Genomic DNA, 15957 nt, shown 5'->3' on the forward strand with positions numbered 1-15957 from the left:
TTTTTGAACTTTAAAATAAAGTGTAAGAAAAATATTATACCAGTGGCGTACATTGTCTAGGAGATCCTGTCAGACTTTAAAGATATCAGTATGGACCCTACAATGGATGATATTTCTTCTATCTAAGACCTACCCAAGTTCCAAGAGGCATATCCTACAAAGGTTGGCCGCCATCCTGGTAATGTTTTTCATCACAGCAACTAATGAATATATCTGCTGAGGCATGGAGATAATGTGATCTCTTGGTTTATTTACCACATTGGTGTAATTCCAAACTATTAGTTGTCTCTTGCCTTACATACTCAATCAATTGCCAGATTTTGTTGTATCTAACTCCAGCACAATCTCTTATCTGTCCCCTTTTTTATACATATAACTACCACCATAATTCAGGTCCTTATCACCTCTTGACAGTCTCCCAAATGATATTCTTGCCTCAGATCTCTCTCCACTCCACCTGTGTTCCACACAGCTGCCGAAATGATTTCTCTAAAATTCTCAAATTTGACACATTACTTCCTTCTTCAAGCAACTTCAGTGATTTCCTTTTGTCTCTGAGCAGATATAAATTCCGAGTGTCATAAGCTGGCCTCAACCTATCTTTCCACCCTTACTAGACATTGCTGTCTTTCACACAGTCTGCATTCCAGGCAGAGTGGCCTAAATTTTAACTATATCTCCACATAGAATTCAATTATTTTTCTCTGTGCCTTCAAACTGGCTGCCCCTCATGCCTGGAATGACGCTTCCTGATTGCTTAGGATTTCTGCTTTTTTCCAAGCCTCAGCTCAAGGACTATAATTGCCTTGAAGCATTTCCAGATTCCTTTAGCTACCAGAGCTGTTCCCCTAAATCGATCAACTTATGTCTATTTTGTATTTATATATATGTGAATTTATTGATCCTCCAAAGAACGTAAGCTCCCTGAGGGCCAAGATTATTTCAGTTTTGCTTTTGTATTTCCATTATTTAGCACAAGGCTTGGCACCTAGGAGGTACTTAATACTTGTTGATTGATTGAATGGAGAACCCACAGGAATATGTTCATAGATCTTTGGAGTGTCATGTTTAGTTCACTTCACCAAACCTTTATTAAGCATCTCCTATGTGCCTGTCGTCATGTTAGGTGCTAGGGGTAATGACAAAAATAAAAGTCTCTGTAGGATGCTGTATATGTACTGTACAGAAGATGTGGCTATATCTACAGCTCTGTTTTTCTAAAGAAAAGTTTTTTTTTCCATTTATTTTGTTTTATTGAATCATTAATCAGTGGATATTTAATTTTGTTGTTTTTGTTTTTAACAGAAGTTATATCAAACCTCCATAATTCTTCATCAGATGGATCTTGTGTCTGTGACACAAGTAATGTGTATGAGAGAATTCGGCTTACGAAACTTACTTTTGTCCACAGAGCTGTCAGTATTAGCACGGATCCAAGTGGAAATAACTTTGCAGTTTTGCAATCAGACCCTAAGACAAGGTAGATGTGATATTTAAAGTTTTATTTCTCTTTTGTTTTTTTCATGAAGAGGAGAATGGTTTTTTTCTCCTTTATATATAATGTTCTCATTTAAATTGAATTTTCTGAGCGACTACGTACTATAGAGGCTATACAGAAAACAGAATTTTATTAGCGATAAAGATAAAGAAAAAACACTCATGGATGGTCTGCTTGCTGTTGAATAGCAAATAAAAGGCTATTTAAAAAAATTTTGCAGTAGAATTTAAAATACCTGGGGCACATATGCCTCTCTAAATTTATAATTCTTTAATGTTTTTTATTTTACGAAGTTCTTCATGTATGCGCTCTCTCATTGAATTTTGATTTGGAAGTTTGAATCCTAAATCTACTCCTTACTAGCACTGTGACCTTGATAAGTCACTTAACATCCCTGGGTTCTGATTTCTTTATCTGTAAAATGGAAACGTTTGCCATAGGTGACCTTGAAACTTCCTTTCAGCTTGAAGTCCTATGATTCCCCTAGGACAGCACTGTGAAATAGAAAATAAATGTTAGTGTCTTCATTATAGAAATGAGGAAACAGATTCAAGAAGGGTAAGGCACTTGGTCAAAGTCACATCACCCTGAAGAAAAGCTTTGGCTTCTGATGTCCAGTGACTACAGCTATATTTGGATCCAAAAATCTGAGCATAAATATCTTATAAAACGTTCAAAAACTTCTTGGCACTTAGTCTTCCAGATAGTGAGATTTCAGTGCTTAAATGGCAGTCATGTCTCGGAAAGTGTTTCACACTGTCATTCTGTATCCCATGTACTCTCATCATTTTTATGTAGATACTGAAAAGTTAAAATGAACGTTAGAGGCAACCTTGAATGGGAAAAGAGGTCAGAAAATGGTGATGTGCTGCGTATGGGGGAGGATAATATTGGGGTGAGATTTGGATTGAGCTGAGAGAAGGGCAGTGCTGTGGTGGTATGATGGCAGGTTGATTTTGTGTGTATACATGTATACATGTACTATGAACATATGTACATGAACATATATATACATATGTACATACAGCCTGTAACAAATGTTTATGTCTATGTGACTATGGATATTTGTGTATGTTTAATATGTGCATTTGTGTATATTGTATTGTGTACATACATATTGTGTATATTTACGCACATATGTGTGCGTTTTATGTTCCATGGCACACACACACATATAGATATATGCATGCTTGCCTGGGGTCTTATTTTGGTACTCCTTGGCAGTTGTTTCTACTGGCTGCTTTCCTGAGTTACTGATTAATGCTTCTAGTGGCTTGGATTAGGAAATCCCAATTTTCTATAGCCTAGGAATGCCTTTGAAGATAGGAATTGTTTTTTCTCTCTTTGTAAATGTAAAAAACAAATCTGAGAGAATGCATAGGTTGTGTGACAGGTATGCAATTTGGTCCTGTGCTTTTACTGATGTTTAGAGTATATTTTAAATTGCTTCTTGTGGCAACATGACCATATGAATAGGAAGCCAGCCCTGTAGCTAGGCATATCTAACATATTAGCTTTTGCTAGTTCAACTCACTTAATCTCTCAGTGCCTAAGCAAGACTATAAGCTGGAAAACAGTTGTTGATCTGCATTGGTAAAGGGAATTTTCTCACTGGGAGAACCCTATACCAATGAAGACATTGGATGAAAAATTTAACTTTATTTTTATTTTGCCTTTTTATGAGGGGAACATATCAAACACTCTTTCAAAAATTTATTTCTAGAATTATCCTGTTGTAATGGTCAATACTACTTCATATTTGTCCCTTCACTTTGAAAAGAAAAAGTTGAGTTGAGGACAAAAAACCCGAGAATATAGAACATCTTAAAATAAAGAGAAGAAATGGGTGGTACAGTGGTCAAAATTGGGTACCATATTATTCTAGGAAATGATGAGTTGGAAGTTCCCTGAATTTAATACAATTGATATAAATTTTCCAATATGAAAAGTGCTAGAATTTGTTTGTCATACTCTTAAAATGATTGCTGTCTTTTGCTTATTAGCCTTTATGAAATTCCAACTGTGTCCTCGTCATCTTTTGCGGAAGATTTTGGCACACTATTGGAGGAAACAGATGAGATGGACAATACCCATGATGTGACATTTCAAGTTGGCAATAAAACTTTCCCTGTGCACAAGTATATTTTGGCTATGCGATCAGAATTTTTCAGGAAGTTATTCATGTCAGATGGTATTTCTGTCGATTGTTCAGATGTATACCGTAAAGATGAAGATGCTGTGGGATGTGATCTCTTCGTTATAGAGAAGGTTCACCCTGATTTGTTTGCTTACCTTCTGCAATTCATCTACACAGACACTTGTGATTTTTTAACTCATGGCTATAAACCAAAAATGGTATATAAAGAAAAGCCAGAAGAATATCAAGATACTCTAATTTCCAATTTCGATAAAATGAGTTTTCATGAAGATATTAATCAGAAATCAGCACTGGAAGTTTATCGAAGTAATCAAGCCCACACAGTCAATGAAAGACAAAAAAATAAAATGAAGCCTTCTAAAAAGGGCAGAAGTGTGGGTGAAGATGTGAATCCTGTAAAGATGTTGCAAAGTGTTGCAAAAAAATTTGATGTCAGCAGTTTGAGTAGTAGGTATGGTGACATTTTGATATTCCTAACTAACTCTCATTCTCTTCCCATAGCGTCTTTTCCATTCTTCCTTGCTTCTCCCCTTCCATTTTGTTTTGTGATTATGTACTTACTTTTCTAGTTATTAATAGATGTTTTTAAAAAATCTGATAACAGAGTGTTTCTCTATCTTTCCATGTCTATTTCCTTGATATTTTATAGGTAGATTTGTAGGAAGAGCAGGTGGGTGAGGTAGTTTGCATTTTTTCCTGGACCTTTCTATGGTCATGAAACTTAGTTAGCTGTGTTCTGAGTTTGTTTCTGAAATTGAGTCTTTTGTAATTAGCATTTTAGTAAAGTAAATTGTGTTTTCTTGAGTGTAAAGGAAATGCTTATTTTAATGATCTAGTTAACTGAAAGTTACCATATGCCATATAAAATCAGTCCTCAGCTTTCACAGGGTAATATTCCTACAAAACGGTGTAAAAGTAAAAAATGTGAATGTTGATACAAGCTATGTGAATGAGGTTAAGTTCCTCCAACCACCAAAAATTGTAATCTTTTGCATTGCTGAAAATACTTTTTTCAGCATATAATTTTTATAACAAAACATTAATTCCAATAAGCACTTTTTATAACACAGTAACCATGGTATAACCCATAAAATGCAGTATGCAAAACAAAATTGCTAACATGGAAAACATTTTTCTTGTTAATAATTCCCCAGAATTCTGTGACTTTTTTGTGTTGTTATCTTAATTTAAAAAAAATTTATTTCACACATATTGAGCTTTCATAACACATGAAATCTACAGTACCATAAATACTATACAGCAAATAAAATTTTTAAAACTAAAACTTTTTTTAACCTGATCCTTATCTTCCCCTTTGTCGTATGGCAACGTGAGGGCATTGTATTGCATACTATACTGTTGTAAACCTCTCTACCTTGGCCTCCTTTTGAAAACCAAAGGAAAGGTGGCTGGGACTTTAGTTGCTGCTCTTGGAAGACTCATGTGATTGACAGTCTTGACATTACCTCTGACATTGTCCCTCAGGGCTAGTGGATGTAATTGAAGCTCATAAAGGACGCACTAACTTGAAATAATCTGTCTTCTGCCATTTGACATCCTTAAGGGTTATGGGAGAAAAGCAGAGGCAAGTTGACATTTAACTTTGAGCCTGTGATCGAGGCTGGTATTGGCAGTCTCGATGTGTAGCCAACTGGTCAGTGATGCCAAGCTACCCTAAAAGGATACCAGCCACTCCATAAACTTGTGTGCATTGCACCTCTCATTTTTTTCCTCTACTGCGTGTAGCTATGAATGTGTGCAGTTGCCAGTGTGAAAGTGAAAATGAGATTACTAATAAAATCACTCAATGCTTGAAGTCTCAAAAGTTAAGTGCACAAATGTTGAGGATTGACTATATGTAATATTGCTTATTTGCAAATAACTAGAATAAAATAATATTTCATGGTAAAATTGTATTAAACGCAATAATGGTCTTTGTTTCAAGATGAACTTTAGTATCTTTTTAGTGTTTCAGTATCAGCGTTAAGGCCACTGTTCATAATAGGCAATAATTATTGAAGCAAAATTTGGTCATAGCATTTGTTTCATATGCCTTAATAATGGATCCCAGATTAGATTATAAACTTTTTGAGAGAAGAGCCTAAGTTTTTTACTTCACTTGTGTGCATGTGGAGTGATTGGTTCTTAAGACATAGGCTGTCGAGCTGGAAGGAGCTTCAGAAGTCTTCCAGGACAGCCTTCTTATTTCATAGATGAAGAGCTTGAGTCCCTGAGAGGTTAGCTTAACCAAGCTCCATAACACGCTTACCTTGGTCTCCTGACCCCAAAGCCATTGCTGCTTTATAAATCATTCTAATGACTGGAAATATTCTGAAATAGAAATGGTCACCAGTAGTGACTAGAAATTCAGAAGTATTTATTCACAGAGAATCAGCACTAAGTGTTCTTTTAATTCCATCATTCTTTGTTTCTGGGATCTACTCTTACAGTGGTGTATTACAGCTGACTGATCATGTCACTGCACTAATTTTTTCAGTGGTGTTGAATTTAGGAAAGAATCAGGTGAGCAAAAAACTACAGATTTGGAGTTGATGAACAAAACTATATCTAAGGATACTTATTTTCTCCTTAGACTCTGTGGGGTGACCGTGTGTGTGTGTGTGTGTGTGTGTGTGTGTGTGTGTGTGTGTATTTATATCGCGTGTCCCTGTGACATTGGGACCTTGGACTTTTGACTGTCTTTACTGATGAAGAAACAAAGGTGTAGAAAACTTAGCTCATTTTCCTAGGATCCTATGTTATGATAAGATTAGAACTGATTGTCCCTAAGTTTCAAGCAGGGACTATAAAATTAGATCATATTATGCAACCCCCTAAAGCAAAATACTCCTGCAATGATACAGTGTATATCTTATCTTTTTCTAGTGTTTATATGCTACCTAGAAATTTTTTAGGTGGCAGGATGGAATTTTTATAAGAAGTGGGCATTGTTGTTTATTTTGTAGACTGAATGGAGTCAGATTTGAAAATGGAAAAATCAATGTTCTTACGGCAGAAACTGGAAATAAACCAAAACTAAATCAGAAACAATGGTAAGTTGGAAAATTAAAGGTTTTTTTTTTTTTCCTCCTTTGCTTGATTTTGTTATTCAAATTAGGAAATGGGCTTAGACTTCACTTTAGGGTATCTTGCCTGTTATATCCTTTTGTATGTTACCATTCATCTTTCTTGGGGATATGTTGCAATTGATACAGTACAGGAAACTATACACTGAGACAGAAGAACTTCACTTTATTGATGGAAGGGATCCTTCCTCATTCCCTTTTCTCCCTTCCTTCCTCCTTCCCTCCCTCCCTCTCTCTCTTCCTTCATTTTATTTTGGAATGTAAGTAACTTTAGAAGTATGTTGAGTATGTGTTATTCTTTTGAAAAGGATTGATTCTTATGAACATATGCATACCAATTTGTCTAGAAAGACAAATTTTTTTTTGAAAGACAAACACTTGTGATAAGGTTTTTTTTTGACATGTCTACATATTTTAATTTCCATCTTAGTCATTTGCTATGACCAGATTATTGTTCAGTTGTTTCACATGTATCCAATTCTTTGTGACCCTATTTGGGTGTTCTTGGCAAAGATTCTGAAGTGGTTTGCCATTTTCTTCTTCAGCTCATTTTATAGATGAGGAACTGAGGCAAACAGGTACAAGTGACTTGCCCAGGGTCACACAGCTAGTAAGTGTCTGAGCCCAAATATTGGTGCCTATGACCAGATACTGATTGGATTTATGTTGTACTCTGGAGCCATGAAAGAGAGCAATGTAAATTGGCTCCTACTTTAGTAGTCCCGGTCATGACCTTGACATGAAACTTGATGCATCAACCAAAAGCTCTAACACTATTAATCATATCGTAGTATTCAGCAGTCAGTAAGTCAGTACCCAATAAGCACTTACTATGTGACAAGTATGCTAAGTATAGCACAAGGCATTATGTACTTGGGAGTTTGCTCAAAGATGTTTATTACTGAAAGTACCAGCACCGTTTTACCTATAAGTTTCCATGGTATGAATCCTTACATAATATCTATCTAGTACACTTTTATATACCCACAACACATTCACACAGATAAGCAAGTAGCTAGTAGATAAATACTGGTGGTGGTTGCCATTTTCTGTCATATTTGCATTTTCTCTTACTAGAAATTTTTTAGAATATTTTCATTTTTACCTTCAGCATTCATGAAGTAGAAACTTTGGATAAAAGGGTTATCTTTATATATAGCTTTATTAATTTTCTCTGAAATTCTAACTTTGTCCTCTATAAATTTGCTGTTTTATTCAAAGTGTAAATATGTTACATGTATCCATTTATTAATGACATTATTTATTATTATTAGTTTAGTATTAACTACATACTTTTTTGGGAGTATTTTTTCAGTTAAGTCAATAAGCATTTATTAAGTACTTAAACATTTCTCTTTTCTTCCTTCTACCTTCGCCTCATTGAAAAACAAAACAAAATACCCTTGTAACAAATAAGCACATTCAAGCAAAACAAATTCCCATAGTGTCTGTGTCCAAAAATCTTTTTCATCTTTATCAAGGCCATTGCCTATCTTTCAGGAGGTGTGGTATATAGCATTCTTCATCATCAGTCCTATGAAATCATGGTTGGTCATGGCACTGAATAAAGTTCTTAAGTTTTAAAAAAATTGTTTGTTTTTATATTATTATTGTAGAAGTTTTTCTGCTTCTGCTCACTTCATTCTGCTTTATTTAATAAAAATATATCTAGATATCTCTGAAACTGTCTTTTATTGTTTCTTACTGACTGTATTCTACTACATTTATATACCATGCTTTTTCCAGCTATTTCCAAATAATGGGCACCGTCTTAGTTTGCAGTTCCTTTGCTACTACAAAAAAAGCTGGTACAAATATTTTTCTACCTACTTTTCATATGTTCTACTTGATGATTAAACTGCTTGGCATATTCTTAATACTTAGTAAATGCTGTTTTTGAAACTAGTAAAGACTTAACCTTTTATTATGAAGAAATGGCCTTATTTTTCCAAGCAAAGAAATGCCATTTGCTTCAGATATGCATTTTGTTTTACAGTTCATTTCTTTGCGATGTGACCATGAAATCAGTGGATGGGAAAGAATTCCCCTGTCACAGATGTGTACTTTGTGCTAGGCTTGGTATGTATGTATACAGTTTAATAATTTATCTACTGCTTTCATACTTTTACTGCCATTATTATATTAATTTTTTATTTTTCCCTCCCAGAATATTTTCATAGCATGCTGAGTAGCTCATGGATTGAGGTATGTTTTTAAGTAGAACCGTATATGTCTTGTTAATATTCATTCTTTAATCATACTAGAAATTATTTTTATATCTATGTCTATGTTTCTATATCAACAGAACATCCAACTGTCTCTGGTAAATTAAACTTTTAAGAAGTTTAACAACATGCATATCCTCTTCAGTAATCCAATCTATTGTAACTACTAATTGTAACTAACTAACTATTGTGTTATTGTGTTCTGAGCCACTGACTTATAGTTTGGTGTGTTTGTTAAGCTCGTAGAAAACATGATTTTATTTTGAAGAATTGATTTTTTAAACATTTTGAAAATTATTTTCTTTAATGTGAGCTGTGCGTGACCTAATGAAAATACTTTACACCCTAGCTTTTGAAATATTTCTCAGACTCACTCAACTCTATTTTACTTTTAAGTCTTTATTCATTTAATATAAAAGTTTTGTTGAATTCTGCCAACAAAATGAGCATATGAAAAATAGTAACATTTAGAACTTAAAATTGGTAGTAAAAACAGCGCAATTAAAATTTGTTAATTATTTGATATACTCAACTCTTTCTCAGTACCATCTTGTTTGTGGATAGTGTATTATTTCCTTTATTTCTCTTTCATACTGTATGCTGATTTATAAAAGTAATATTTTCTTATTCTTTGGCATATGTTTGAATATGTTTAGAAATAATTTCTATAGTGTTACGTGTTAAATCTGATTCTCTGAGGAAATTTGTGGTGTCTGTGCTTTAAATCAGGTTACAACACATGTGGGGTGTGTGTGTGTGTGTGTGTGTACATGTACACATGTAAAAAAATATGTATATTATACTTTATTTAGGCTTCCAGTTGTGCTGCTCTGGAAATGCCAATACATTCTGATATACTACAAGTTATCTTGGATTACCTTTATACTGATGAAGCCCCTGCAATAAAAGGTATTAACAAAATAGAGAGTTTTATGTATTTGGGCATAATTATAAACAATTTACTGGTTAGTATCCATGTAATTTTCAACTGAATTAAAATGAAATAAACTTTCAATTAAGTGTTTCAACTGTTTTAATGAAGATATAGGAATATTATTGGCCATTATGGCAGAAGATTTTGGTGTTTTTCAGAACAATGTGAATTTTAAACATTGAGCAGCTAAGGTAAATGTGATGACTAGTACTTCAATGAATAGTCATTAAACATTTGTTAAGTTTCTGCTATGTGCCAGACACTATGTTAAATACTGGGGATACCAGTACAAAAAAAGGCAGTACAGTACTTGCCCTCAAAGACCTTACAATCCAATAGAGGAAGACAAAACACAAAAGGAGGCTGAAAGAGGGAGGAAAGTGAGAGAAGAAGAGGAGAAGAAGCTACCTGATACAAAGACATTAATGGAGAAGTGAAGAGAATTCCCCAAACAGTTCAGTACCTACCCAACCATGTCTCTTTCTGAGATAGTTGATTTATTTCTTTATTTTCTCCCCATGTTTATCTGTAAATCTAGTGTAGCATTTTAAGAACAAAGGTCAGGGACTGAACTAGAATTTAGAAACATTTATACTGTGACCCTTATGTGACTCATTATATATTTGTTTGTTGCTTCATAGGATTGCAAAATGCAACCTGATGAAAAACCTTTTTTTTTAGAGACTTAAAATCTTGATAAGTCATGAAAAGACAAAGGGAAACTTTTAGAAGTTGTGACTCCTAGATAGAATTCAATTCAAGTGCATATTCTTTTAGAGTCCCTTCAATAATTGTCATATTTTAATCATTCTTAAGGATCTGTCCCAGAATGAGTTCTTGAAGAGTTCACAGAATAACAGATTGTCTCTTAGATTTATGAGGTCAAGATTTGCTGTATAACAAATCTCTTTTAAATAAAGAGAGTGATGAAATTTCTGCTGTGAAATTTCTTATTTACTTTTATGTAGAGAGTATCTGTTTAGCCCCTATCTGTAACTCGTATGCAAACCTAGAACTCATCAATCTTGCAGAATTTAATGTATGTATCTATTTCATGGAAAATGTATATTAAAAGAAGACATTTAACTACTAAATTAATTGTAATGTTTTTCAGGTAAGATGTTATAGTAATTTTAACTGTCTTTTAATTCAGTAATTAAGTTCAACAAACATTCGTCATAAAATCAAGTGACTTACATTTATGTAATGTTTATAGCATAAAATGCCCTTTCTTCACATTATCCCATCAGATTATATGCAAACATTTAATTAAGTTTCCTCCTTTTAAGATTTCCTGTTCTTTAGGCTGTCAAGGAGTGTATCTCTTTTCCTGAGGTACTTCCGTCTGTTTTTATTATTTTAGTTAGCACTGTGATAAGGAAAGGAGTAAGGTTAGTGTCTGAAGTGATTCTGTTCTGTGGAGGGTGAAAGATGAAATGACTGAGGAAACAAAGGTTTGAGCTGGCAATTACCCAATAAATCGGTACTAGTCACCTTCCTCAGCTTTGAAGGAGATAGACTTTTATACATTAAAAACAATCAAATAAGGCCACTTAACCAAAAGGAAACAATATTAAGTAATCTGATTTTTAATTGGATGAAAGTGTAGGGGACATCCAAATTGAGAGCGGGAGAGTTAAGAGGTGCAGTTCCCTGAATTCAGAAAAAGAGGTGTCCCACTCCCCGACAAGTGTCTGTAAACAATCAAAGTACCATGGAAACAATAACTGATTGATCAGTGTGGGGCCAATTTTCAGATAAAACATATGGGTTGCTTGACATGTATAACTGAAAAAACTGTGCATTAAACCTTCTGATCTGACCGGGTTTCTAGTCAATGTAACTTAGGTCCTTAATTTTTAAGAGCCTCTAAGCTTCAGGTAGAGGTGTTCCTGCTTTCCAGCCATGCAGGGCTAGGGTTCAAGCAGGGCAGTAAGATTTTCTCACAACTGAATATCAAGTTTTCTCACAAGACAGAAATTGAATTAGACCATTAATTGAATAGAAAGGGAACCAAACTAACTCCGAAACTGAGTCACAAGAGGGAATCATTGTGTCTACTCAATTCCCACAATTAACCACTTAATGTCTTAATCTCCTCAGTTCCTCTAGCTCTAAGACTTCTGTTCAAACTAAGTACTATAAAATCATGTTAGATATCTGTTTTAAGTGGAAATGACCCTTTTCAAGTTAGTTCTATCAACCATACTGGCTTACTCTGCCATTTAGTGCTATGTGACCTTGGGCTAGTAACTTAACTTTACAGGACCTTAGCTTCATTGTATGTAAAATAAAGTGAATGAACTAGATGACCTCTGAGTTTCTATCCAAATTGAAAACTATGATTTTATAATGATTCCTAAATGGACTGTGCATATACTGTTTACAACAGAATTGTCAACCTTGCAGTAGACTCTCCAGACCAGATTAAAATATAATTAGGTAATGTTTAACAAAATAAATGAAAATAAAATGTGTTGTCCAGTTATTTTTCTGTTATGTCTGACTCCTTGTAAACCTCTTTGGGGTTTTCTTGACAGAGATACTGGAGTGGTTTGACATTTCCTTCACCATCTCTTTTTACAGATGAGGAAACTGAGACAAAGAGGATTAAGAAACTTGTCATCGGTCACACAGCTAGTAAATGTCTGAGGCCAGATTTAAACCCATAAAGATGAGTCTTCCTGACTCTAAGCCTGGCACTCTTGTCTAGCTACCCTAAAATACAATCTAGATGATGCTAATTTGTGTTCAATATGTGGCCCATTGGAATCTCTATCTATTTGAATCATGTCAGAGGGAAGGTGTTTTAAAAACCTAGTGCCTCCACTTCCTCTTCAGCACCATGTATATGTACACTGAATACTTTGGCCCTAACAACATTGAATTCTTTTAAGTATAGGAATCTAGGAAATATAATCAAATTTTGAAATAACTGTATACTCTTTTTTGAGTTGTAGACAATACTAAAAAATCTGTGGAATCATTATCCTATCTTATAATTCTTGGCAGTACTATGAAAAGAAGGTAGTTTGATACAGTAGAAATAAAACAGGATGAACATGGGCTTAGGTCCTCTTCCCACTTAAAACCACTGAAAAATTTCTCTGAACCCATTTTCCTCATTTGTAAAGTGAGAGAATTTTGGACCAGACCTCCAGGGTCCTTTGCAGCTCAAAATGTGTAATTTCAGACATTTTTGTCTAGAGCCAGTTTGTGCTGTGCTTATCTTGGAATGTGGTATAGAGTTATGGTATCAGCAAAAGGATGTTTGTTTTCTTAGAAGTGGCTCTGGTAAGGCTTTAAATAGGTAATTGAAACAGGTTGAGTCCCTAGGAATTGAGCTGGGAAATAGAGCCAGCATTGATGAAGCAGAGAGAAAAAAAGGATTAAGTGCCGTAGTATGTGTAAAGCACTTTGAAAACTGTAAAGTGCTCAATAATAATTATAACCATTGTTATTCGCATTCTTGTTATGATTCTCACCTCTGCAATACTGAGTTCTAGCACAGCCTGGAATTCCTGGTTAAGGAAATGCCCCGTCAATACGTTTTCACTGCAAGAGTTGCCTAGTAGAGGCAGTGACTGTTGTATTTTTACTTTGTACCCTCAGTGCCTCTTTGCACTTGTGAAATGTTTGTTGTTTTGAATTGTGGAAGGGTAGAAAGAGGATTGTACAAAATATTCACTGTCTTAGTAGTAGTTGAGCTATTGTTGAATAATTGTATTAGAATAGAAAGACTGTCCTGAGACAGAATTGTGGTATAATTTTAGTCAATTAATGAAATTCTACAGTCTTGAGTTTTACATGTACTAGTCTAATTGCTGAAGTTAATTCTGCAGTGGAATTTTATGAGTTTCATTTTCCCTATTGCTAAGCAAATATATTAACTTTAAAAGTGAAATATTAATGCTAATTCTAATGCTTGGGATTATTTCATTTAAAACCAATAGCTTGGTCAAGTTGTCTTGTGCCTGGGTTTTGATGAACAACGTTCTTGGTATAAATAACGTTTTTCTCTGCTTTTGATAAAAGGTTCAGAGTAGCCGGAGGTGTCTGCACAGAAACACTCTTTAGGGAAACTTTAGGGTTTTTTTGGGCTGCAAATTAAACATACAGATATAGCAAATAATATTTATAGCTGAGCTATCTCCTGAAAACAGAATAAATATAAATTAATTTTTACTTGATATGTTTAGGAAATAATCAGAAGAGTTTTCTAGTGTGTCTTATAGAAATGGGGCCTCGTTACTTTATAGTTCTGTGTCTACATTCTAGTAAATCCCTAAGCTTACAGGAGCATACATGAGCATGTATGAACACACATATACACTCTCAGGGTAAGGTAACTTAAATTCTTCAATGTGTATTTTTAAAATTTGAAATTGGTGCTAAAGAATGGCATGACACATGAGACATTATATACCATTGGATGTAAATGAAAATATTTATAATTTAAATAAAATACTCATACTGTATAATTAAAGTCATTTACATTCAGAAAGCATAAGTGCATATGGAATGTGTGTGTATATATATGTATCTATGTATATGTATATGTACAGTCCTTGCCCTCTAGGAGTTTGTATTTTAAGATACAGAATGTATTAGCCTCAGTAAATTTTTAGTCTCAATCTAACTTACTTTTGTTATGCTATATATTCCGGACTTCCTTCTTTTTCATCCTCCTACTGTCCCACACCTGTTATGTACTCAGAAAATATGAACTAATGTTGATTTTAGCTTAAGCAAATTTTGAACAAGATGGTCTGCTGTAAAATGTTTATATGATGTGTCCCAATGATGATTCTTAGATATTTTTCATTGTTTGTTATTGATTGCGACCATCCATGGGTACAGATGATTGAAGATTGATTCAGAAAACATTATAGACAACCATAATCAAATGGAAGAATGCATAAAGAGCATTGTATACATGAGTGGCACAAGTACATTTCCTCCATCAGAAAACAAAGAGTACACTGTAGAAATTGTATGATAGACTGTCTCCTGTGGTCTTGGAATAGGAAAAGCTATTTTGAACAACTTTATGCCTCTGTAAACTTTATGTTTACTTGTATGAGAGAGAGCTGGTACAACTAGGTTGGATCTATGGGAAACTAATTCAGAATCCCAGTAGCTGGACTACTGATATTAGCCAGAATTAGATTTCTTAGGGCATTATTTTTATATGCCAAGGTATTTTAGTATACTTGTAGTGGTCATTAAAATGTAAATGAACCTAGAATAAGACATTCCTTACTTTAAAACTTATAAACAAACATCATTATTGTTGTCTTGCCACAACACCCTTTAAATTTTTTTTCTCAGACTACTGTATACTAATTTTCTGTATTTGGTTACTTAATATTTAGTCTTTTGGTTTGTTTTCTTTCTAGACGGCTTAAATGTTATTTTAATAACATGATCAAACTTTTTTTTTAATATTTAGACTCTCAAAGTGTGGAATTTGTCTGTAATGTTCTTGTGGTGGCCGATCAACTCCTAATAATTCGATTGAAAGAAATCTGTGAAGTAGCAATAACAGAAAAACGTGAGTATTTTTCCTATGCAGTACTATTAGTAAATTTTCAAGTTGGTTCAGGCTGTTTTTTAACTTCTAGTGAGATAATCCTCACTGCAGAAGCAGCATGGTGTAGTGAATAAGAAAGCTGGCTTTGGAGTCAGAAAACCTGGGTTTGAATTCTGTCTTTGACATATATTGACCCTGGACAAGCCACTTTATCCCTCAGTGCAACTCTCACAAGGGAACCCTGATATGATAAATAGCAGAGCAAGTGCTTGTCTGCATTGTTTGGTAGAGGGAGTTTCCTCACTGTACCAGTGAAATTCCCTGTATCAGTGAAATCATAGGTCTGATTTTTTAAAAAAATAGATAATAATTCACATTTTACATGGATCATTAAGATTTGTATAGCAAATCATAGCAGTCCTTTCAAGTATGCAGCATAATAAACTTTATCCCCATTTGCTTGGTTAAGTGATCTGCCCATTATCACATAATATTTGAAGTAGGTCTGCAACTACAAGTGAAG

At 34.2% G+C, this 15957-nt stretch overlaps 1 protein-coding gene across 1 annotated transcript in view; it reads left to right on the top strand.

Moving 5' to 3' along the window:
* IBTK (inhibitor of Bruton tyrosine kinase) overlaps positions 1–15957 on the top strand; it is an 88819-nt gene that overhangs the window by 39084 nt on the left and 33778 nt on the right. Inside the window, exons 11-17 of the mRNA XM_036766109.1 lie at positions 1306–1480; positions 3502–4107; positions 6623–6709; positions 8739–8821; positions 8910–8947; positions 9780–9876; positions 15354–15455. Coding sequence (XP_036622004.1) covers positions 1306–1480; positions 3502–4107; positions 6623–6709; positions 8739–8821; positions 8910–8947; positions 9780–9876; positions 15354–15455 — 1188 coding nt within the window. The remainder of the gene's footprint in view (positions 1–1305; positions 1481–3501; positions 4108–6622; positions 6710–8738; positions 8822–8909; positions 8948–9779; positions 9877–15353; positions 15456–15957) is intronic.

This window comes from Trichosurus vulpecula, chromosome 7 (assembly GCF_011100635.1).
Source record: "Trichosurus vulpecula isolate mTriVul1 chromosome 7, mTriVul1.pri, whole genome shotgun sequence".
In the NCBI taxonomy this organism is placed as follows: Eukaryota; Metazoa; Chordata; class Mammalia; order Diprotodontia; family Phalangeridae; genus Trichosurus; species Trichosurus vulpecula.